Here is a 26,046-nt window from a genome sequence, read left to right as displayed (position 1 = left end):
CCATAATTGACTGCTGTTGGGAAAACATATGGTCCTTGTCCAAGATTCAATCTAATAAAAAAAACAAAAATACAGAAAAATCTTTGATATACACACTTCACAGAGCAAAAATGTCATAAATTGTTATTTTAACTAAGAAAATCAAATTTTATGAGTTAGAAAAACATTTGGATCTGCCATGTTTAATATGGGAAAACAATAATTCGAATTACCAAGATTTTAAAACCAACCTTGTAACATTTAAAGCTATGAATCGCTAAATCTCATAAGAAAATGATTCCCTATATAAAAAAATTTAAATATTTGTCTATTTACGTAATTTTTGGAATATGACGTTTTCATTCTGTGATGAGTATGTGCATCTTAAAGATTTTTCTGTATTTTTGTCTTTTTAATTAGGTTGAATTCTGAACTTGGACAAAAATATAAGTCCAGCAATTGACTTTGTAAACACACACAAAATTATTGTCTTGCCAATAACAACCCTGAGCAGCTTTTTGATCTCAGACGTGTGTGGCCTCGACAGATTGCTGACTCCCAACATCGTGTGTCGTGGATTTTTCGTTCAACTATTCCTCTTATGGCCGAATCATCATCTTCTCGCTGGCGACTGTCGATGGGAACACCTGTGATTTCACAAAGTAGAAATATAAGTCGTGGAACAAAGAATGGAAAAATACAAACCCCAATGTTTCACATATAATTGACGTTGGACGTGTGTGTGTGTGTGTCTTCTCCCCCATTCTATCGATGTTATGTTCGTCTGTCAGTTGCAATTTGTCTCTATTTCTGTTTCATAGTCAATTCTAAAAACTGTCCAACCGTTGTCGTAGTCGACTCCTATCCGCCACAAGGGGCATCTAGTTGTCAACTGTCTCCTCTGCGTTGGTATCTGAGGTCGCCCCCCCCTCCACCTCGGCTACTGGAAGCTGCCCTTCCCTGTTTTATCTGTAGGTTTCTATTGTCATTGTCAAATCTAAAAAGCTCGATCTAAAAATACCTATGGATTCATTGTTTGCTACTTCCTATCTATTCTTTACTGAAGGACATTTCCTATTCCTTTGTCTATCCCCCCTCCCCACCTTCTCAGCACTTAGTGACTCAAGTCCACCTCAGGTCCACTTTATAGTATCACAATGTGTCTAACAGACATGGAGGATATGCTGACAAAATTGGAAAACAGCAAAGCTTACATCACTTTCAGAAACAATTTTTATGATCAGAATTACTGTAGCATGGAATAAACTGCCTTCATTAGTTGCTGGTTGCTGAGGCATTGCATCCTTCAAAAAAAAAAATCTTGATTCCTGAAATTGGTTAAAACTACACCTGACCTATCCCATTGGTGCATACATGCACATCATGACTTCTACACTGTTCATTGCTCTGACAATTGTACATTATCGTAGTTACGATGAAGATCGCCATTATTTTCGTCAAAATTGGATATATTTTCAAATTTTCACCAGCTTTGGGCAAATAGTTCCATTACCTTGTGGATACGTTTGGCAAAGGACAAGACAAAAATCTAGTTTGGATTCTCGATAGGCAGTTGGTGAAGCACTGCAACACTTTTCCAGTAACTCTTACAGCTGCTTTGATCATATTAGCTTGCCTTTCCATCGGACTTTGTCAGCTATACCAAGAGGGGGACCCTCGTAACTGGACAAAGCTAGGTTTCCTTATCACCTGCCCAGGCTTGCATTTGGAGAGGTAACTCCAACTTCGACTGTAAAGCCAAACAGATGCTGTAGTGTACCAGACTAGATGCAAAACGCCATTGTCTTATTAAATAGAAGGTTGCCATAGTCGTATATTTTCTTATATTATACATGTATTTCTGATCAATTATCATACACCTGAACTCTCTACACAATGATTTCATCATTAAAATATGAAATTGTGAGACCAACGTTTTTCCCATAATATTTGAATTCTTTGGTCTACTGCTCTCAACTTGAGTATTTTCATGTTTCTCTCAACCCATGGCATAGTGGATAAAGTACTTGGTAAAATTCACTTGTAAGTTATACCTCTTCTGGGGGTTAGAGGTTTACTCTTCAGTAAAAACTCGAAAAATACAACCGTGAATTACTTAAGATTTCTACCAGTCATGGCTGACAGAACGAGAGCATGCCACCTCCGGGGATAAAATAAAGGGTTCTGTTCAAAATTCCATGCAGATTTCAGAGTTAAGCAGAAAAATTCCTGAGTTTGACGAAATACTCCTGAAGAAGGGCGAAGGTTACATCAACAAAAAAAAATGGAAAATAACATTCACGATGAGAACAGTAGTCTGAATAATCTTTTTAATGTGAATTATCACTTCTCATCTAAAAAAAAAACACAGACGCATCTAAACGTTCGTATTTCTCTTATAATTTTTTATAATTCCACATTGAATTGTCTTTTTATATTTAATATGCCTTGAAATTTAAAATTCACTAAAATAAAATTTTATGCATCTGCTATTAAAAAAAAAATAAGTTAATCGCAAAATTAAATCCTCCAGAATGTATTTCAGTTTGTTCATAAAAAGTCAGCCATTTGAGTCTCTTCTTAATAATGAATTACATTATTACCCTTGAAAATTTTTAAGCATTTAAACTGTAGAAGTCATTTTCGGGGTTTAAAATTCTTCAAATCCAAATGTTATATAAAGGAATTTAAGTTTTAAGAAATTATTTAAAAGCGAAAATGTGTGTGCGTATGTGTGCATTTTTTTTGTATGTCCGCCAAAGGCTGGGGGGGGGGCGTGAAGGGCGGGGGGTTCACTAAATCTTACAACTCTTTATATACTGTCTAGATTATAATATGCCCAATTTACAAAACGAGGTCGTCTGAATCTTATGTTACAAAATTCGTGCTGTGATTTCATTTTCTCTACTACTATTACGTGATGTTTGACCTAGAAAATATTTTCTTTCTGTCACAAGTCACACAGATTTTCATTTATTTATTTATTTTCATGAAGGTGCGGATTTTCGATAAGCGTCGATATTGATTTCAGTGTCTGTTTTTTATATGGTTCTTGTGCGATATAATTTCTTTTTCTTTTTTCTTTTTTTTTTTTTTTTAAAGAAAATTTTGATGTTCTCACAGTATCCACTAAAATTTGTTTTAAAAGTTAATAAAAGTTGACTGAGAATTATTTAAATTGCATCTTCGTAAGAGTTAGATTTTCATGGGAGACAACTCTCAATGGCTTAATTTTTAAAATTATTTCCCTTTGACACTGCAGTTACATTTTCGTCATTTCTTTTTTTAACACTTTGAAACAACACCCCCCCCCCTTTTTTTTTTTTTTAATATTATGCGGTTTTCCCCTTTTTTAAATCAGTTTTTAATTCATCTTTCCACAGCCAGGGCAGATGACGTCCTTCCCGAGGTTCCACCAATTACACCAGTAGCCCCTGCAACTACAGTAACCCACAATACCTCAACATTCCAACGACCCACAACACCCCGACCACTTACGGATCCAGATTCACCGTGAGTATATTTAAACACCCATCAATCAATCACGAATTTAAAAAAATGATTCCTAGTTCATTTTTCTCTTCATAAATTACTGATCAAAACTAATCAAAATCCTTACAGAGTTATTTCCCTTTCAAAGTGGAAATAAAATGATTATTTGAATTTGTTTTTATTTGAACATTTTTTGAAAAAACTATACATTCAACCAATCCATCCATATGAAGTGTAAGATCAAGAGTGCACTCAAGTAGGCATATGCAATAAAATAAGTTAATTCTTTGGCGATTTTTTTCAACTTACAACTTTTATTTAATGTCAGTGATGTGATATAATCTGCTAAATCATTATTAATTTTTTAATTTTCTTTTTTTTTTAATAATTTTCTTTTTTTTTTTTTTCTCAAGTATTTGCTTAATGTTTATTTAAATATTATAAATATCCTGTGTTTTAAAAATTGTAAAGTGTGTTTGAATGAAATGAATGTGAAGATACTTTTAGCTCAAATCAACAGCTTTAAAATTTAAAACATTAACATTTGGTTTTTCTTTGCAAGTGAATGTTGCCGACTGCAAATTGTGAAAGCAGTTTTTTTTTTGTTTTTGTTTTTAACACTAGTTTTCACTTTTTTCTTGGTGGGAGGGCAATATTGTCTAAATCACAACCATTTTGTGTTTATTTACATATCATATATGGCATGAGTTGATATGGTTGAATATTTTATGGTAATTTTTTTAATCTCTTAATTTGCTATTATATTAGTGTTATATTAGTGTTGGGACGATTAATCAGAAATTGGAAAAGGCTGAACTTCTGGGTGTATCAGAATCGGAATCAGAAATAAATTTTGCCTATTTTCCGATGCCAAAAACGATTCTTTTATCTTTATTTAAAACAAAGTCTTCTGCTGATAGTAATGATGAAATGATAAATATTTATTGATTTTTAAACAACAAATAAAACTAAATTCTACTTCCACCAATGTGTTTCTTCGTTTGAGAAAATATTTCCACATTTAACCTGTGTTGTTATGGTGATTGGGGAAAATAGCAAATTTGTAGTTAAATATTAAGAGATTTATAAAGAATTGGAATTGGTAATTTAGTACAGAATCAGTATTTCTATCGGAATCGAGAAAAATATTAAAATTGTCCCATCACTAATATATGTATGTGTGTATATATATATATATATATATATATATATATATATATATATATAAACGTCCCATCACTAATATATGAGAATTTAAAATGAAAAGGAAATAACAAAATGCTTGATGATGCGTCTGTTTTGTGGGTTTTATTCAAAAGATTATAGGGTTGAATGCAATTATGTTTTTTAACTGTTTTCAAATGTGAAGCATTTTCCTTTGGCTTCATATTTGAAAACATTAAAACAAAAAAAAAAAAACACCATATTAAAAACTTACAATCTCTTGAATAAAACCCACAGAGCAGATGAATCTTCAAGTATATTGTTTCTTCTTTTCCATTTTAAATTCATATATTTATATATAATGCTTAAATCAATTTTTTTAACTGAATTATCATTCGTTTCCCACCGTTTTTTTTCTTTTAATTGCATTTTTGTAATTATTTCATGATGGTCACTTTTATATCTATTTATTAACAATCACATAATATCATTTTTGTCATTTCATGATGGTCACTTTTATATCTCTTTATTAACAATCACATAATAGCATTTTTGTCATTTTATGATGGTCGCTTTTGTAGCTCTTTATTAACAATCACATAATAGCATTTGTTTTTGTTTGTTTTTGTAATCCATATGTATTTTAGATGTTTTCCGTTCTCAACAAATGATTATTTGTCTGCTTTAATTTATTACTACAACCATCCTTTAAAATTAAGAATAAAGTCAATGATGTGTCTTGTACATCCAGCTGAGATTCCAATGTTATTATCTGTTATTCTGATTTCATCACTATAGCTTTAAACCATATCCTGCAGTTTTCTTTTAAAAGCAAATTTGTTTCTTTTCAAAATGGATGAAAATATTGATATTGTTTGGGCAAGGCTTCCATTTTCAATTCGAATTTCGAAAGTGTCTTTTCTTCTAGATTAAGATTCTTATTTTCACTTGAAGGCGTTTTCTCTTTCAATTTCTTTTTATAGGAGTTGATCATTGTTCTCTTGAATAATATTTGTAGGAAAAAATAAAATAAGTAATAAACTGCAATAATTATTTGAAAAATAAATCACAACAAACAAGCCGTTTGGAAAGAATTTATATTTCACTTTTAGTTTTTTGGAAACTGATTAAACTTGCAATAAATCAGAAGTGAAATGTTTTGGGGGTTTTTCCCCTATGTGGCTTTTTGTGCAAAATATTGTTTATTTACACCTATACATTATTCCATTTTATTTTTTCCTACACAATTTGTTAAATTTGCACTCCATATATATAAATAAATGACAAAAGTCTATATTCCAAACTACAAGATGTTGTCCATCTTACCGTTTGTTCTTTTAAGTATGTTAACATATTCAATTCCTGACACCTCTTGTTTCATAGCGAAGAATCATTCATGTAATTGTCAGTTTTTAATTTATTTCACCCTTAACTCATCAGAAGAAAAGGAACTCATCAACTTTAAAAGAAAATAAAGAAATATGGGCATGAGATATATATATATATATATATTTCTTATACATGCATATGTGTATATATATTTTTTATTCTTATATATGCACTTGTGTATATATTTTAACAGTAAACCATTTTCTAGCAAATCTAGTTAACGGTTAACTCTTCCCTTTTTAACGTTTTAAATAGTATTCTTGATTCTGTGAGTTATCTTTCCTGTTTTTTTTTTTTTGTTTTGTTTTTTTTTTTTTAATTTTGAAATCAGTACAGTAGTGTGTGTGTATATATATATATATATATATATATTCAATAGAGAATTGGCTCTGTAATAATAAATATCAACTCTACATTAATTAACATATATTTAAACGTATTTTACAACAGAACAAAGCCGGGCACCCCTTGCTAGTTTGTAATAAAATAAGTAAATTCTTTTTTGTTTTTTATAATTAAAACAATATGTAAAGATACTTAGATTTTTTTTTTACTTGGCATTTTGATAGCTTGTTTAATATGATAAGGTAATGTTTTAATATTGATCAGGTATAGGAGATTTATGCTTTTTTTTTTTTTTTTTTTTTTAAAAAAGGAGAGTTCCACTTAAATCGTTAGAGCCTACCATAAATGTAAGTTCTTTGGAATTCCCGTGTTAGTTTGTTTCATAAGAAAGGTAGATTTTTTTTCCCCCAAGTCGCTAAAGCTTTATCTTATTTTTCCATCATTATTTGATTGGATTTTATTTCTTTTTTATCTTCTCTTTCTTGCTCTCTCTCACTTTATCTTTCTATCTTCCTGTTTTGTTTTGTTTTTTTCCTTTTCCTCCTCTCTTGTCTTCAGTTTTCGTCTTATAACAGTTCCCTCTGAAACCTGAAAATGTCTATTTTCCAGTGACGGTTAAAACCTCAAACTATTCATGAATGAGGTAAGGGAGTTAATCAAGGAATAACTTCCTGTCTCTTTCCCCCACATGCACACTCGGTGACCTTAATTTTAACTTTCTTAGTTGAGAGTGATTGGAATTGTTCAGCCAGGAAATTTTTTTTTTTTTTATGCTACCCTCTACACACACTGACGGGGGTGGGGGGTTTCAAGTAGGGAAATTCATTTCAATTTCAGTTTTTTTTTGTTTTGTTTTTTTGCCTTCCAGTGTCTTGTTCAGTCATTTTTTTCCTATTTCATATATTATCTCTGTCTTAATATCATTTCAAACATTTGAACTATCTTATTTTGGGATTATTTGAATTATCCGAATTATCTTTTGAACAAAGTAACTTCTGACTTTCTTCAGCTGTGTCTTGTCGAACTTGGGAATCTGTGCAGAATTTCAATAACAAAATCTAAAAGCCTTCAAGGACCTGTGGTACAACGGATAAAAGTGCTAAGTTATAATCAGTTCTGGGTGACCTTCTGGAGGTTGAAGGCTCAATTCTCAACATGGGCGATATGAAGAATACAATTATGAATTAAGACTTTTACCTGATCATGGCTGATGGAATCAGAGTATGATAAAAATGATAAATTAAAGAGTTCCATAAAAAATTTGGTATAGATTCCCTAGTTAACAAGACTAACCTAAAGAAGGTCGGAGGTTATATCAACCACGCTGATATGAGATTAATATTCAAGTGATAATAAATAATATTGAATAATACAAATTATCGATTCTCATCTTAACAAAAAAAAAAAAAAAAAAATCTGAAACTTTTTTTATTGATTCATTTTTTTTTTTTAAGATCAAAATACTGGGTTACTTTTTAATGTCTAGTACTTTATACTAATTAGTTGAATCTTTGCAAATTCAAAGGTTTAATTCGAATCAACATTGATAAGAGAACAATATGAATATTTTTCATCTTTTATGAGTTCAATATATACTTCGGAACTTGTTGAAAATGATATTTTCTTTTTTAAATCTTAATTGCAAAATATTCACTTTGGGTGTTACGGTGTGATTGAGGCAAGGAAAATGTGTCGCGATTATTAGTTTTCCAGTTTGTATAAATGTTCCAAAGAAAACATGTTCCTACTATGACATATACCACCTTCAAAGAACTTTTTATTTTCTCGGATTTTTCCTATCGAATACCGAAGACTGTGCTCATTTTCTTTGGAGCGTGATGCACAACTGTCATATATAGGCAGGTACGTAGATGCTATGTTCTTACTGAATGCAGTCATTAACAAAGTTTTAGACCACTAGGTCAGGTTTGTTTTTAGTATTTTTTAAATATTGTTTAATGAATGGCATCTTGCATTTTTGTTTCTTTAGAGAAATCGCTCAAGACAAGACATGGAGCCACTTAATGTAAAGAGCTAAAAAAAAAAAAAATGAAAGAATAACTAACAAGGTTAAAACTAGCTGATGATAAATTTTATATGGATAGCTTCCATTACATTCATACACTATTTAAGACACTCCAACCGAGAGATCTTCAGATTCTAACCATGCCTTTCAGTGCAATTGGGTGTTTTTCGCTTTGCACTTGGTTCACAGGATAAATGCAGAGTAGTTTTTGAAATGTTTCATGAGTTCGGTTGCTCCTATAATTCCTGGAATGATGGAGATCTTCCTAAGATTCCAGTTTCTTTGTTTTATGTCATCTGTTTAGGATCCAATGTGATGATGAATGTATAATAAAGTTTAAAATATGATTTTGAATTCTCGCATTCCAGAGATGGAAAAAAAAATGATCAAATTGATGATCTTCATCTCTAAGTTTTGAGGTGATGGTGGTTCAATGGTTAATAGCAATTTTGATGTCCCAAGTTTGAATCCAGTTTGTTCCACAAAATCATTTTCACTTGGGATGTCGCCAACCTTCACATGGTCTCTTCTGTAAGTACCTGATATCTTTCTAGAAAGAATTCTGACTAGAAAAATATCTAGGAAACCAATGCCAACAATAAAATCCACAGATTCATACGATATGATGATATCAAAGTTTATTTTGATCATAAACTTTTTTTGTAGTAAGACTCTTGTGCCATTTGTGAATTCAGAACAAAAAAATGAGAACCCTCCTAAAGACAAAAAAGTTGCCATTCAAAGAAAAAACACTGACAGATGAGCATTTGATGAAGTGAATAGCTACACGTTCTCTGATAGGTTTTTCATAAAGATACAAACGTTTTCTGAAAGTCTCATGCTGGTTGAATGACATTTGGTATAAAATCATATAAATTAGTTTTCAAAATGCGTCTTACAAATACTATGATATCTATTTGTTCAACGGCAAGAAACCACAACACAACATGAAGATTATAATAAGGATAATAATTCAAGACGGATGAGCACCAACCAGACCTACACTAGAAGGGTGCAAAGAGTACGAGAACATTGGTCAGGTTAATTGACACTTAAATTCCAGAGAAGACAATGATTGCGGCTAATAACATTATGTAGAAGACATTCTTAAGATGGGTAGGGGGTGGTTTTGTTAACTATTCTGTACTTTCACCAAACAATTTAATAACATAATTAACAAAAGAAAATGTGTTTTGTCCAAAAATAGCTGACAAAGCTCTCTGACAAGAACTTGATCTATTAAGGGCTGATTTTCACACTTCATCACTGACTGCCGAACACGTTCTTAGATGGAAGTGGCAATTCTTCATTATGTGATAATATCGTTGTTACTCCTGGAAGAATAATTGTTGCCTAAGTGACGGGTGGTGCCGGAATATATTGGATGGTGCACACATGCAATGCCAAAGAGATCACTGATTGCTGAGCAATGTCCTAAACCCGACATTTCGATGGAAGAGTTGGGGTCCTGGAAAATTACCTAAAAATCGGAAACCATATTCTAACCTAGATTGGAATTGCTAAAAACGAAAAACAACAGACAATTAATAATAATGTCAGTATAAGAGAAGACGGAGAAAAAAGTTGGAACCAGGTACTCTAGTCTAGCAGTGAGTGACTGAGTGACATTTCTAATGTCACCCTGCACACACACCCACAGCCAACCAAACCACATTCCGTCCCTCTTGTCATATGTGTGATGATCGGTGCAATCGATACTTGCTAAATATTGATTATTACTGTCGTGAGGGATGGGTAGCGATTGAGGATAGAGAAAAAACGAACATCCGAAATCGTGCTTGGTAAATATACAGATTGACTATCCCTGGATGTCACTCGGGGCCGTAACTCCTGTGACACCAGAGGTTATTTCCCTTTGTTTAAGACCTCATCATATGCTATCAGTTGATTAATGTAAATAAACTTGTATTGTTGACTTAACAAGTTCGGCTGCTTTTTTGTTTTTGTTTTTTATTTCAAAAACCATGATGAAAGAATAAGAGCGTGTATATAATTTTGCATGCATTTGATAAAAGTGCACCCAAAAATTATACAGACTAACTATATAACATAGTGACTCCTATGTCTATCTTTCTTTGATAGAAATTAAAAATATGTATGCAGTGCAGTGCACCATTTTAATACAATGTGCTACTCTGTATTGTTGCCTGAACGCTCTGTAATACTTCTATTCAAAAACATTGATGCCAATGCATTGAAATAATGTATAAAATAATCAGATTTCCTAGTTAGCAGATAGGGGAATATACAGCATAATCACGTTGACACACCAGTTCCTGCTGGATCACAAAAGTTAAGCAATGTTGAACCTGGTCAGTGCTAAATGAGTAACCATTTCAGACTTCCAGGTGCTGTATGTGCTCTCCGTTTATCTTGGCATTGTTTCCTATTGTCCTTGACTTCTCCTTGCCACTGGACTCAAAACACTGCCGATTCAGAAGAGGTGTGGTTGGGGATTGCATAATCCTTGTCTCATAATTACATGCACAGCTGCTTCTACAGTGGGTATCTTTTGTCTTTTAAGACTGAACGGAGGCATCGGGGAGATAGGGAATGATCTTCAGATATGGAGATTAGCTGCAAATACCCAATAAACAGTCCCTAATCAACTGGCAGTTTACTCAGGAAGTGTATGTGGGATATATTCTACTCAGGCATATTTCCATGAAATACATACAGTGTAAAATTTAAACTTAGCAGGTGCCAGTCACCATAAAAGCTGACTTACTTGGTTGAGTGCAGGCGGTTAACCTTGGTTAGTGGTACACTCACTGATGATCATGAAACAGTATTGGGCAAGGAATGGTATCGTCGATAATCATTTTGCTTCAAATAAACATTTGTAGATATGACAGACTCATTGATTTGCTGCAGATAGCTCACATAATTTTTTGTAATTGATGCTCATGGAGTTTTTGGAAATGAGAGGTGAAATCTCCCTTGTCTCCAGAGTGTTGTTAAGATCTCTCAACCCACACATTAGTATAAGAGAACTGATGATTGTTTTTTAACATCATTCGTTTTTAAATGAACGAATCGGGTAATTATTGTTGGCATTCATTTCCCGGATATTTATCAAGTTAGAATTCTTTCTAGAGACATTGGGTAATTACAGAAGGAACCACATAAGGTGGCCAACATTCTTAAATGGAAGTGTTTTTATAGAACGGACTGGATTCGAGTTTTGCACACCCAAGTTGTTAGTGCATGTCGTTAACCACTTAGCCACCGGTACCTCCATGATGATGATGAATAACAACAACAACAGTCAAATTGAAGGTTGTAAATAAAAAAAAAATAAAAAAAAGAAACAATACCCAAATGCTGAAGCATTTAAAGAGAAGTGTGGACAAAATAAATCTCTGTTGGCAATTGCTACAAGTTGATTCTCGGTATTTCATGCCATCAACTGGAGAGCAAAGGAAAAATGAATCCTTCAATTTTTTGACTCTATTCAGTAACTTCCATCACAGCAAAGCAACCATACAAAATTGTGAGCATGATAAATTTTATTTAGTTGTGAATATTTACGGATTTCTTTTTATTTGATATCTAAGTTAGTAACACTGCAAGATGGTCTTTAACTTTTGTTCATGACTGTAGAAGATCTGTTTATCGACTTGTCTTATTTTTTATCTTGTTTATTTTGTTTTATTTGTTCATATTCATTTATTTGTATTATTTGTTGATTTGTACAGTTTATTTTCGTTTAGTTTTATTCTTAGTTTATTAATATCTAATTATTCATTTTTGCAGAGAATTATTTTATCAGAAATAAAATTTAAAAAAAATAAATGCGTATAGATCTAAATTCCATGAGAAATTGTGAATAATAAAAAAAAAAAACAATTAAAAAGATGTTTGCAAAATTCCAAAAATAAATTCGTTTTTTGAATGAGAGCAGAATATTGTGCTTTCAATGTCTTTTCATATTTAATGTGCTACATGATAGATGTGTACAACCTTCCATTTGAAAATATAAATATTTCAGATTTGCATTAAATTTGATGTATCGTCATTAAACATCGATTGAACAAGGTTTCTAAAATTTTCATCTTTTGCTTAAGACACAAGCCTTAAATTTTAGACATTTTTCTAAGTAAAAAATTATAGAATAAATTTTGATAAAGATTAAAATGAGGATTTTAGGCATAAAATTTATTATTGATCTTAATCTTCATAAAAATGATGCAAAATTGTTTTCTCTGGGAAATTAATTTTACTTGGCTTGATGGGAATTCTTTTAGTTATGTATTATATTATAGGCATTGTGTTTTGCTGTTAAGTCCCCCATAAGACAAACAAAAATAGTGATAAGGATGGATTGGAGACAAAAGAGGGATAAATAAAAACCTAGTAGAGATAGATTAGTTTGAAAGTCAATTTCAAAGGATTCTAGACATAACGTTTAGTACCCTTATGTGTGGATTTTAGTCTTTGTAAGGAAACATAAAAATGATGCAAAAGTATTCTGTTCAGGGAATTAATTTTATCTGCCTTGGGACGAGTGGGCTATTTTTTATTTATTTTTTATTTTTAGAGAGATGGCAAACTTTAAATGAAAATAAATCACAGAAAAATATTTTCATTATACAAATATGTAGTTTATCTCAAAGATTAATTTTTGGCATCTACAATTTAAATACTTTAACCCTCATCCTCGAGTGGCCTCTTGGCCTTGATAAGCGGTGACGTCTATGTTTAAAAAAAAAAAAAAAAACCAATTTTGGGCATGAGGCCCCATAGCTCACACGTATATGGCGTAATCTAGTGTTCTAATTTTCACAAACTCTATACATTAAATTAGGCTGTATAAAACGGCAAATGTTGTCTTCCAAGTGGTCTATTGTGTCTGGTTTATCAGCATAGATATGGAACTTTACATATCTGCAAAGAAAATAAATCTAATTAGGTTAAATCGTGTAAACAAGGTAGCCAGTTGACAGCAGGTCAATTTCGTGAAATTATTTGTTCATCAAATGTTTTTCTCAGGAAATTAATCATGGCATGTGACTCCATCCTGCTGAAACCACATGATGAATTGCCAAATCAAGTTGAATTCAAAATAACCGATAGTTGCCAAATCTGCAATTAAATAATGATAGTTATTGTGTTTTGCGGTTAAATAACTCATAAGACAGACAAACAAAGGAATGGGTAAGGATGGACTTGAAAGAGGGATGAATAAAAACCCGGCCAGAGATGAGTTAGTTTGAAAGTCAATTTCTAAAAGCTGTCCACCACATGCCAGCATGTAAAATCGATGATCATAGATTTATAGAAGGTATTTTGAGAAGTGACATTAACTGAATCACGGGAAACTTATACTATTTTCTTTTAAGAGAGGCAACAAGGGAGATTCATATTATACTAAGGGAGACTACTTCAACGATCTTGGTCTAATGACAATGTACTATACCAGGACCATTGTGAATGCATTGACATGGTTCTGCAGGCGCCTCTCCATCGCTATTATTTTAGGGAATACTTTGAGCCTGTTCGCTGTCAATCAAGTCAGTAGGATATCATAGGGAATTTCCTGATGTTCTAGATGTAGGCTTTTGGGGTATTTTTAACAATAGCCAGCAAAACAAAAGTGTGGAAAAAAAAATTTACAACAATTTTACCAAAGGCAGAATAAGTTACACTTCTTCCTACCTGGGTGAGTTTTTTGTGCTTTAATTTATTTTAAACTGTTTAAAAGCAAAAGTGTCAAGACTGTTGAGTTAGAACAAAAAAAGAAAGTTATGTTGAATCTTGATAATCGCTCAAAAATTAAATAAAATATTGGTAGGTAGAAACACATCCAATAAAATGTTACCAACCGTGCTAAAAGGTAATGTTTTACTAGTAGTTTGTATATTTTTTGTTGTAATATTTTTTTTATATAATTAGAGGGTATGATTAAAGAAAATTGGAAGGTTCTACTTAGAGACACTGGCGATGGGAACTGACCAATCAAATGGAGTCACGTTTTTCTAGGAGCAAATCAGAAACCGGAATTGCTCCATAAAAATATTGGATCTTTTAGAATTCCTGTACAATTTTTTTTTTTACACAGTAATCACCACTTATCAAGACCCGGAAGCCACTCAGGGATAAGGGTTATTGCAAGTACATTACGTTAGTGTGGAGATTTGATGAAGTGTTTAATTAAGGGGGCGGTTCATTAGGAATTTGTTAACATTGGACTTGAAGACATCCAAGTTGTAGTCCGGAGGGAAGCAGGCAGACGGAACAGAGTTCCACAGGCGTGCAGTTCTAAGAAAGAAGCTTTGTTCATGGAATCCGCGTTTTGATTTAGGCACAGATATAGAGTGGGGGAAATTTTTCACAGTGGATTCAGCTAGACGGGTGTTTTTCGTGAAAGATTGGCGAGGGGGGGACCAAAGATTGGAGTTCAGACGAGCACCTACCATGAAAATAACGATAAAACAAGGATAGGCTCGCAACATCTCTTCTGTGGGAGAGAGGTTGCAGGGTAGAGAAAAGGGCATCCCCCACTAAGCCACGAAGTCTATTTTGTACTCTGTCAAGGCAGGATAGGCTGCTTTTGGCCGCTCCTGCCCAGATGTGGCAACAGTATTCCATCCTTGGACGTACTTGGCTTTTAGATAGATAGAGAATTGCATCAGTAGTGAGATATCTTCTGTAGCGGTAGAAGGATGCCACCATCTTACCAGCGACCTTGGCAACAGACTTGATGTACGTGTTCCATTTCAGATCAGGAGTAAAGGTCAAACCCAGAAGCTTGTCAAAACACGGGGCCTTACCCAGACGAGAGCCATCCATCACAATTGATGGCAGCTTTTCATGTTTGCTCTTTGCCTGCAAAATTTTAAAGTCTAAGACTTATACAGATCAACTCCCCACCAAAAACTTTTTCGCCTCTAAGACTTATACAGATTAGCTACTCATCAGAAACTCTTCTGAAATTAAACATGGCTTTCAATTAAAAAAGCACGATAACATTAAATTTGCACTGTGTAATAATGAGGTGATAATTGATATTTCATATGTCTTCCCTTTGTTGGCATAACATATTAAAAAGTGTTAAACAATTAAGGACAAACAAAACAATGCAAACTATTTGTGTAAATAACACTGATGTAATTATATTGTGATAAAAATAGTGTATACAGAAGGACACAATGGTTGAATATCCGGTTCATTTATTTTCTGTAATATTGTAAAAAATTAAATATTTTAGTGAAATATGTGTGTATCTAAATTTCAATGGATAACATGACACACCTTCAAAACAGAAATACCCTGTGCATAGAGGTGGTTCTACTACTACTACTACTACTGATTAATACTCATGTTTTAAAATAGTTTCAGATACACAACTAATATAAGAGTATATAAAGAGAAAGAGGGAGATAGGTGTGTGTATGTATATATATATATATATATATATGTGTGTGTGTGAGGGACAGGAGTAAGTAGTGGTGTGTGTGTGTGTGTGTATGTATGTGTGTACAGTGTAACCCGGATATAAGAGACTTCTATGCCTGAAGCTATCTTATATCCAGGTTACACTGTATATAGTTAGACTTTAAAAAAAAATAAATAAAAAAAAGTAATTTTTAACTGAATTATTTGTGAAAACTGGTTGAAAGGGCATTTTTGTCTTTTTTTTATGTCTATAACTGTTAAATAAATTAGTGTTCTGGACGTAAAAAAGCATTAGATGAAGTGTTCCCTGACTGTTCACCTAAACAAAATAGACCAAAGGCCTGATACAAGAGAAACGCTTATATTAGAGAGAGACCCCCCCCCTCCCCGTTGATAGCTCTTATATCAGGGTTGGATTGTACATATAGAGGGAGAGGGAGAGAAATGGGTCAAGGTATATAAATAAAGTGGTAGGTAAAAAGAAAGATATAGTGATGGACAAATTGAGGTAAAAAGATTAATTTTGTCTTTTTTTTGAGCTGACTTGGCAAATTCACTTTTTTTTTTTTTTTAATTAAAATAATCTTACCTAAGCTCAATGCCTGATACAGCAAGTTGCATTTTTCTTATATATATATATATATATATATATATACCCATTGACTTACTACCACGATATATTCTACTTTGATTAGAATAAAATATTCATAAATTGTGACATATATGATGAGACTTTCTTCTTGCATAACTAAAAATAAGTCTTTACTTTTTTGCGCTTATGTTTATTATTATTATTATTATAGAGAAATAAAGATACTTATTTTGCCATTTCATTTGCATAAATGTACAGACGTATGTATGCAAATTTGATGATGCTGAGAAAAGATTCCCTCTCTCACTCTTTCTCTAAATGGTTTGCAGAGACATAAATATTAAAGAATGATTGAATTAACATAATGAGAGGGGACAAATGCAAATACATCAAAAGCCAGGAATAATAACTAAAACAGAATTTTGTTTAAAACATAACTCAATCCCCAAAACTTATAAGTTAGCATGTATTTTTATTTTTAAAATATACAGGAAAAGAACTTAAACAAACTTTAAGTATAATAGTTACAAATGTCTATAGTAATGTTTGTATGAAGGTTATTACCTTCTGCAATTATTGTAAAAAAACAATGAGATCATCTGATCACCAAAGATAAAATGCGAAATGATAGCGAAAAAATATTTTACTATTACTGTGTGTTACAAAGAAAGATTGTACCCATTTCAAAATGAATCATACCCAAATCAGAAATAGAATTGTCGCCTTAAGCAGCATTAAAAAAACAACTTTTTGCATTCAACTTATTTTAATTTAATTTTAATATATCTTATCGTTACTTTTTAAATAAATAAATTTTAAAAAATAACATTTTTATTTCATTTTTGACGATTAAACAATCTCATTTATTTATTTTTTTTATGAACATGTATTACTGTCAGTTTTGAAGTTCTGTATTGTCCGTCGTGATATTCCTAAGTTTTATGCATTCTCTAATTAGCTTAGTAGCCTCTTTTTACTGCTAATGATTTTATGACCATGGCTATGTATAATATTTACTCTCTGACTTCATAACCAGATTAAAAGAAGCAACTTATTTGTTATAACTGATTTAGAGTAGAATGTGTTCTGGTAGCAGCTTCACTTTTGAATCATGAAACTTTTGCCTTTTTATAACAACTACTTGTACTTACTAACGTTGCTCGGGATAGAATAAAATCATTTTAGTTTTCAATTTTTATTTGTTTAAAAACATAATATCGCCATCTTTTATTTTATGTTTCGATTTAAAACGAGCTATCGCCCCTTGATGATCTTGTTTAAAAACTATTTATGTTAGCAGTTGACTAGGCATGATTAACTAATTTTTAGAATACATTGTAGTGAAGAATGTGTGTTGTATTGCTAATAACATAGTACGGCGCTTCTACACTATCAGAACGAAATTTCTGAAATCATAATACTGAATTTCACATGAAAACAACGGTATCTACGTATTCCTTGTATTTTTAAGATGATTATATCCCGAAATTATGAAAATCGATAAGGTAGAAAATTATATATTATAGAAAATAGAATTTGTAGAAAACGATCGCATTTGCTTATGTAAGACACGAGTTCAAAAGGGATGCAATTTTCCGTTTTGATTTATTTTATTAAAACAAGATGGCTGCAATTTTTCACTTGCTAACATGATTAAAGTTGTTTTGTTTTATAATTCAGTAATACTGACGTAATTTCAACTACATAATTTGAAAGCTACCATTGTAATTTACTAGAATTGACAAAAAAAATCAGAAATTGTTTTTTTGTTTTTTTTTATCTGAAAACTCCATTTATTGACTACAAAATTTTGTTCTAATAGTGTAGAAGCGCCCATCGTACAGAAATTGCAGAAATGAGCTAGTCAGAAGCAAAATTTAATTTGTCAGTTTAAATGTTGTTTCAAAATCGAGCAAGATAACATTGTATGCTAGTTTTCTCTTTTCACAAAATCTAGTTTTCATGAAACGCAGGGTTGAAATCTATCAAAATTTTGCACTTTGATTGAAAGTAAATCATTAGTTTAAATTTTCAGTTTATTCAATATTTTTCAACATTTTTGTATGTAATATTTTCTGTATTTTTGAACTGAAGTATTTTCATTATTATATGACAATTTTTAGACTATTTTTTTCTGATCCTATTTGTAATTTTGACAACGTTTCGGCTTATGTAATCTCTGACCTTCTTCATGTGTGCTTTGTTGAACTTTCGAATGTTGTACAGAATTTCAAACAGGGTGACCTGATCTTGTTCCACCGACCATTAAGAAATTTTAAGTAATTCATAATTGTGTTCTTATTGTTGGTTGCACTGAAGATTGAACCTGCAGCCTCCAGAAGACTCTCATCTGCAACTGCTTATTACTTAGCATTTAATACATCATAGATGCTTTTGCTCTCGGCATTTCTTCAGGTGGCTTGTGCCCAAATTGATACTTGTCATGGAATTTTAAACCACTGTTGTGGAGCGGGAGTTGGAGCTTTAAGAAGAATCTATTGGAAAACTTTAAAATAAGGAGTCGGAGTTTAAATTTTTGGAATCTTATGAGTTGAATCAGACCTTATACCTACCGACTCCACAACTGTAACATTCTTTCATTTTATGTATTGAATTGCTTTTGATCAGAATTGGAGTCTGAACCCCAAGATAACCTGCACATTCTAGTCACCTTATCCATTTCTTGAGATTCTGATTAAATCCTGAACAAAGCAGCAAGATGATTTAACAAATTAAATGAAAGAATGTCAAAATATTCAATGGTCTGTTTAAAAATTCCGTGACTATTCACAAGTTTGACACCTGAAGATCAGAAGGGAAAATGACTGAAATATAGTAACAGCATTTATCTTTGTATTTTAAAATCAAAAATAAACTGACAACATATCAAAAGTGACAGTCATTGGAATGGAATGTATACAGTGTAACTTGAAGGCTTCAGAAAAAAGGTTGGGTCAAAATTTTCATGAGGCTTCCAAGAGTTCAAACAGGCATCTGAAAAAAGTCAAAAGTTAAAATGGCCGAAACATTGTGATAATAACAATGAAGATGAGTCAAACAGTCCAAAAATTGTAAATAACTTCTGTGTGTAACATTGAATAAATATTAAAAATGAAATTCAGCATGAAAATCTTTTCTGAAAATACAAACCAGTATGTCCCATCTGTGTAATAACTAGGGCTATGAGAACAGCATATTCTTTTCCTTGTTTTGACTCTAGTATAAATCCGACACAGTTAGTCAACTGAGAATCACATTACTCTTTATAAAAGCATATACGATATCAACAGATACACACTCGAGGGTCAAAATAATGAAAAGAATATGCTGTTGTCATAGCCCTAGCAATAATGAATAATATGAAAATATTCTTAAAATCTTTGCTATTGAGCATAAAAATGCATTTTTTTTGACTCCCATTATATATATATATATATATATATATATTTAAGATTTGTGGTAAAATTTAAAATGTTTGAAACTGTCGATACATATTTCTGTTATGATGTGGTGTTTACACTATTTAGATGTTTTGAACTATTGTCTTCATTGTGGGGTCATGTTCAAGTTTTGACCAATGTTTGGTATATGAGTCTGTGGTTTGCTATTCAATTGTTTGTGAAGTGTTGTTTTTTTATTTTTCTTCAAATATTCTAGAAAGTTTTTTATTTTGTTCTGAAATGTTTGTGTTTGGCATATAATTTGAATTTCTAACAGTTTAAGTTAAAAAAAAAATATATTTTCAAGATGGCTGTTATTAACAATGATTAAAAAAGACAAAACAAAAACAATCTGTGTTTCATATAAACTGTTGGATGTTTCTCTACAATCGTCTAACCATATAAAATGTAAAAAAAATTATTGCATATTTTTATTTCCAAAATGTTCGATATTTGTTGCTTCAATGGTTTGGGTCCATTTTAATAACAAGCAAGTATTTTTATTTTATTTTTTATTTCATTTTAATTCAATTCATTATTTCTAAAAATTAGGACACAGCAAAGTATGAAAAATGTTGATTTTCTATTCATAGCACACCATTCGAGCAACGTGGGATTCTTATGTCAAGAACAACAAGAAACAAGTGATTTTAATTTAGATGAAGTGGCATGTTATCACCTCCTCCCTGATTTTTGCAAAAAAATAAACAATCTTTCTTTTTCTGTTCGCAATAAGTTAGTGACCTAATATTGCAAGACTCACATATATGTTCATACATCATCGAACAAACAGAATTTTAACAAAGCTCACAAGAATTTTTAAGAGGGTTTCAACAATTCTCAGAAGTTGATGAATAAAGACGAATTTAATCCTTTCTTCTGAGTAACTATGTAGTAAACAGTATTATATATATATATATATATATATATATATATATAACAGTAACATATTAAAATTTTATAGATTAAAAAAAGAAATTATTTGGTGTCCTATTTATAAGGCAGTAAGACTTAATGAGTTAATCAGATAAACTATTTACAAAACATGTTTTAACTTGGACTATTTTCATAATTAAATTGTAAGACTTTTTATGCTGAAAAAAAAAACGACATTCCGGGATATTTATGAAGACATTGTTGCATTACCTCCCTTGTTTTCTAGACGGTGATAGATGATTTGGCGTCCTCGATGAAACAGCAGATAATGTATACATAATATATAATATTATAATATTGTTTTGATTTATTAACATTTTATATGAAAATCAGTGGGACAATAGGAACAATTCTTACTTTTATTTTATAAATGTGTAATATTTATTTCTTGTAACTGAACTCATGTGAAAGTAAATTAACATTTTTTTACAGAAAAGTATCGTTCTTACATCAAACTACTAATAATAATACAAATACTACTAATAATAATAATACTAATACAAATACTACTGTTACTACTACTTATAATAATACTACTACTACTAATAATAATTTGTCTAGGAATGTGATACATTTCTTCAGTTAAAACATCTGTTAGAAGATATTTTGTCGGGGACGCTAAATCATTTATCACCATCTAGAAAACAGGGGAAGTAATGCAGTAATAAAATGTCTCCAGAAATATGCTGGAATGTTGAAAAAAAACAACTTCATAGCAAAATAAATAATTCATTCCGCTGTCCTTGAAGAATAATGTATCAAAAAAGATTCATTCTTATTCGAATTGAAAAAAAAAAAAAAAATCTATAAGTCTAGGTTTCTTAAATTTTTATTTTTATTAAGATTAGCAAAACTTCCTGGCACTGCCCAGGGCCATAAAAAAAATTAAATAGATATTAAATAGTGTTAAGTTTCTCACACACACACACTCCCTCCTAGAATAGATTTTTTTTTTTTTTTTTAGAGAGAAATGATAATAGTTAAGAAACGATAAATGAAATCTGGAGTTAGTTTTCAATGTTATCACAAAATGCTGTCTCATTTTTTCATAACATCAAAAATCATGTTTAATGATTGATAACATTCGATGATACAAATGACCATTTTTAACTCACAAAGAATGGATCTTTTCTAAATTTTAGATATTACTTTTCCTGGGGTTATGCTGATATTTATTTATTTATTTTTAATTAAAAAAAAAAAAAGAAAATTATAAAGATTTCTTATGTATTTTTGAAGTTTTAGCTCGACATACAAGCATACAGATAACGATGTTTTATATAGCAGTGCATGTATGAATTATCCAACGTTGCCTGTGACAAGAGCGTAACATATTTCTATTAAAACTTCTCTTTGTCTCTTTCTGTCAGTCTCACTATCTTGCTCTTCCCCTCTCTCTCTCTTCTCCACCCAGCACATTCCTCTCTCTGGACATATACACAGACAACTCAAGGAATGAGTCGGCATAAGGGAAATAGTTCCTTGATAATAAAATCAAAATTACTTTCCCTTAGTACAAAACCTTAATATTATTTATCCAGGGCAATAGTGATAAACAAAAATAATAAAGAATATAAAAAAAATAACTTTGTAAAGGTTTATTGTATACTTTTGAAGTTTTAGCTACACACACACACAGACAACTGCTTTTTATATAATGGACTTTTTGTTTCATTTTACTTCAGTCTAAGTTTTCAGAAATCAAGGAGCCCACTACCTGGGGATAACACTTGAACTCTATATGAGTTATTTTTTTTTTTTTTACATAGGCGTCACCACTTATCAAGGCCGAAAGGCCACTCAAGGATAAGGGTTTAAGTGTGTACAGTAGTCAAAAGGACAATATAGTAATCGATAGTAATGGAAGTTCAGTAAATTTGTTAACTCAAGTGTAACTGCTCACCAGAAACTTGTTCACGTTGGACTTGAAGACAACCATATTATAGGCAGCTGGAAAGCATGAAAACGGAAGATAGATTGATATTTGAATGTTCCATTAAAGGTCTTTATCTCTTAAACACTGAGTAAAGAAATTTAGAACATAATTTTCCTCTCTCCGATTAAGCATTTTCATATGTTGTAGTATGTCTTTCATTTTGGTCTCTTGGTCTTACTGGATTCCAGGACAAGAACCTATATAGTCTTCCAGGACAAGAGCCTATATAGTCTGGTGGAGTATCCAGCTTCGTGCTATTACTTGAAGCAACACCACTTGGAGAAGGTGCACCATTACTTGTAAAAGCTAATGTGGGTTAGCCATAGTGATGAGATCTTATTTGGGCAGTGAATATTATGTGATTTTGAATATTTAGTCAGGGTTTACTTCTAGGGAAAAGTATCCTCATGCCAGGTTGTTCTGGCAAACCCCTGTAGAGAAAGATCTTAGACACTCCAGTATATTGTCTAGTAGGCATTCAAGTTCTCTCTTGCAGGCATATGTATGGATTATCCGGTGTTGCTCGAGACAAAAGTGTAACATTAAAACTTCCATCTCTGTACCTCTCTTTCTGTGTGTGTGTGTGTGTGTGTGTCTCTCTCTCTCTCTCTCTCTGCTACTTCACTTGTTTTACTCTTGTCTCACTCCAATCCCCTTTTTCTCCCCTATCCAACCCATTACTTCTCGCTGGACATAGACATATAATATATTTCTCTAGGGATGAGTCGGCAATTTTCTTCCAAATTAGTACATAATACCGCTGAAAAATCAACTTGTAGGGGCACCTGGCGTTGCCTGGGGAAAAAAAAAAGCAACATATTTCTATTAAAACGTCTATCTTTCTTTTCCTCTCTCTCTCTCTCTGGATATGTACATAAACAACTTGAGAAATGAGTCGGCAAAAAGGAATAACTCCTTGAAAAAGATTTTTTTTAAATCAGTTACTTCCTTGTAGTTGGTGGCTGGAAAACAGACTATCCCCCCCCCCTTCCCATGCGTGATGAAATTTGCACCAGTTCAGAGCCAAAGAATTAATATTTTTTCTAAATTTAAAATATTGTTCATCCAAGGCCATGTCGATTAAGAATATAACAACTTTATGGGTGTTTGAGTAGTAGTTTCAGACTTTTAACTGGGAACACACACACACACACACACACAACTGCCCTTTATATAATATATTTTAAATCAACTGGAGAAACTGTAAACTACAACCTCCTTGTCTTTTATCAACATTTTAAATCGCGTACAGCAGAAGGCAATATTAACTACCTGAGAAATATCAATTGCTTGTTTCTAAAAAGCAATTTTATTAATGATCCTCCCACCAAGCAATTCTATCTTTTTCGGTTTTCCCCTGAGGGCAATCTACTTCATAAACATCAGTGTTTATTCCCCAATATCAGATGATTACATCTAACATCAGCAAAGAACAAACCTGATAAGAGGAGGAGGAGGGGGAGGAGGGTTGCTTTGATTGACCTTGGTATTCAGGTTTCAAGTTCATGATCAATCAAGCAGAATTTCTGTGGAAATATTTAAAAAAAAAAAAAAAATTAAAAAGTGACATTACACACCAAGGATTGTATAACCTTGTGAATGGCTAGAATGACAGTCAATAATCTATAAATGATACTGCATGAATCTTCTTAAATTAGTTGTATAAAAAAGAAAAGAAAAGAAAAACATAATGGAAACCATTAATTGTAAAGTGCATTAAAATAGGTTTTTTATTACAAAATCTGATGGGAGAATATTATTTTACTTCATACTTTTTTTTTTTTTCCACTATTAATATGTAAATTGATGTGTACCACGCCAGGAACCTTTCACGGTGAACCACTAACCACTTTCTAATAAATGGTTTAGACCTGAAACCAACTCGTCAAAAATATAAAAACTCAAAACTGAATGAAGTATTTAAAACAAAAACCAAATATTTGTATACTAAAAAAAAAAAAAAAATTGACATCTACTATAAAATCTGACACTCTCCAAAATAAACAAAGAAAGAAAAGAAATATGTATTTATCTATCACATGTGTATCTGTATAGGTGTACTAGCAGGGAGGCCCGACGTTGCCCGAGATTGAATGATGATCAACGAATGTTTCACACTCACATATTTTTATTGTCATTGAAATTGGTGAAATCACCCATTTTTCAATCAAATCGATTGATTGCCTGCTTTGGTTGGGGACCCATCGCAGTGCACCGGGAGGAAGTTCACATCTCTCTTATAGTGACTTAGTCTACGATACATTGTAATCTACATTGCACTGTAGAGAACAAGAAAAAAATGACCGCAAAACAAATACATTGTGATCATTTCAAAAATTTTTTTTTTTTTTTTTTTTTGGTTATCTACCAATTGAGATTGCTTGTTTTTTTTTTAGCCAAATAAACATTTTACACTAAGTAAAAACACCAAAAACCTACCCAACTTGGTAGAAGAGTAACTTATCTTGCCTTTCGTAACATTTATTTATGTATATTTTTCTTTACCACTTTTTTAAAATCTCTGTGGATTGTAAAAGAAACCCGAAATTTCATATAAACTTATCTTTCTGGTAAAAAAAATAAGTTGTTTCCCTTGAAATGTTTTCTATACAAACGATTAAAGATTAAATCCTTTTTGCTTCATTTTTTACAGCAATTTTTTTTTTTTTTTTTTTTTTTTTTATACATCCAAAGAATTTCAAAAGAATTTTAATTGCTTTTTATGCAATCTCAGAAGCATAGTTGCCACTAGAAAAATTCGAATCAAATATTTTTGGTATTTTCAAAGTTGCCGCCATTTTGGAAAATACAAAAATGGTTATTCGTTCTGTCTTACGCTATGTTTGCAAGAACTGAGTGGTCTGGTCAGTTACGTTTTCCGATTACGATTAAATAATTATACCCCACACAGTAAAGCTATATAAATAAGTTGAGATTTATTGAACTCGAACCCATTTTTTTTAGAAAGTGCTCAATGTGAAATTATATATAACTATATTCTCTAATGTTTATATAATTTCACTTAGATGAAGTTTTTAGGTATTTCCAGCGTGTTGTATATTCGCAAGAAAAAAAATGAAAAGAATCCGTTAATAGCGTGGGATAAAAGGTAAAAATTTTACCTACATTTTTTCCCCTATACATGCTGTCTCTATCCCCACCCCGGTCCGAGTGACTTTTTTTTCTTCTCTTCTTCCATGCAATCATCTACAAGTGATGATCGTTATAATGATGCTTAACAACGGCCAGACAAAACAAACAACGCCCTTGGTTACAGATCGGACACAAGAAAAATACATAAATAAATTGCGTTATTCCTGACCTGTCC

The 26,046-nt window shown here is 31.7% G+C and overlaps 1 protein-coding gene across 23 annotated transcripts in view; it reads left to right on the top strand.

Annotated features, from left to right (window-relative positions):
- The window catches only part of LOC145287959 (disks large homolog 1-like), a 909,452-nt gene that overhangs the window by 638,966 nt on the left and 244,440 nt on the right, over positions 1–26,046 (top strand). For 13 of the 23 annotated variants that reach the window (XM_080135921.1, XM_080135915.1, XM_080135913.1 and 10 more), the window contains 2 exons: positions 3,363–3,492; positions 8,182–8,232. In XM_080135921.1, the coding sequence (XP_079992047.1) occupies positions 3,363–3,492; positions 8,182–8,232 (181 nt within the window). The remainder of the gene's footprint in view (positions 1–3,362; positions 3,493–8,181; positions 8,233–26,046) is intronic. The other 10 variants (XM_080135923.1, XM_080135919.1, XM_080135917.1 and 7 more) reach the window with 1 other exon arrangement.

Source organism: Euprymna scolopes, chromosome 11 (genome assembly GCF_053919585.1).
Source record: "Euprymna scolopes isolate OS-2025 chromosome 11, ASM5391958v1, whole genome shotgun sequence".
Lineage (NCBI taxonomy): Eukaryota > Metazoa > Mollusca > Cephalopoda > Sepiida > Sepiolidae > Euprymna > Euprymna scolopes.
The sequence above is the reverse complement of the archived record's forward strand: the minus strand, read 5'-3'. Positions and strand labels throughout refer to the sequence as shown.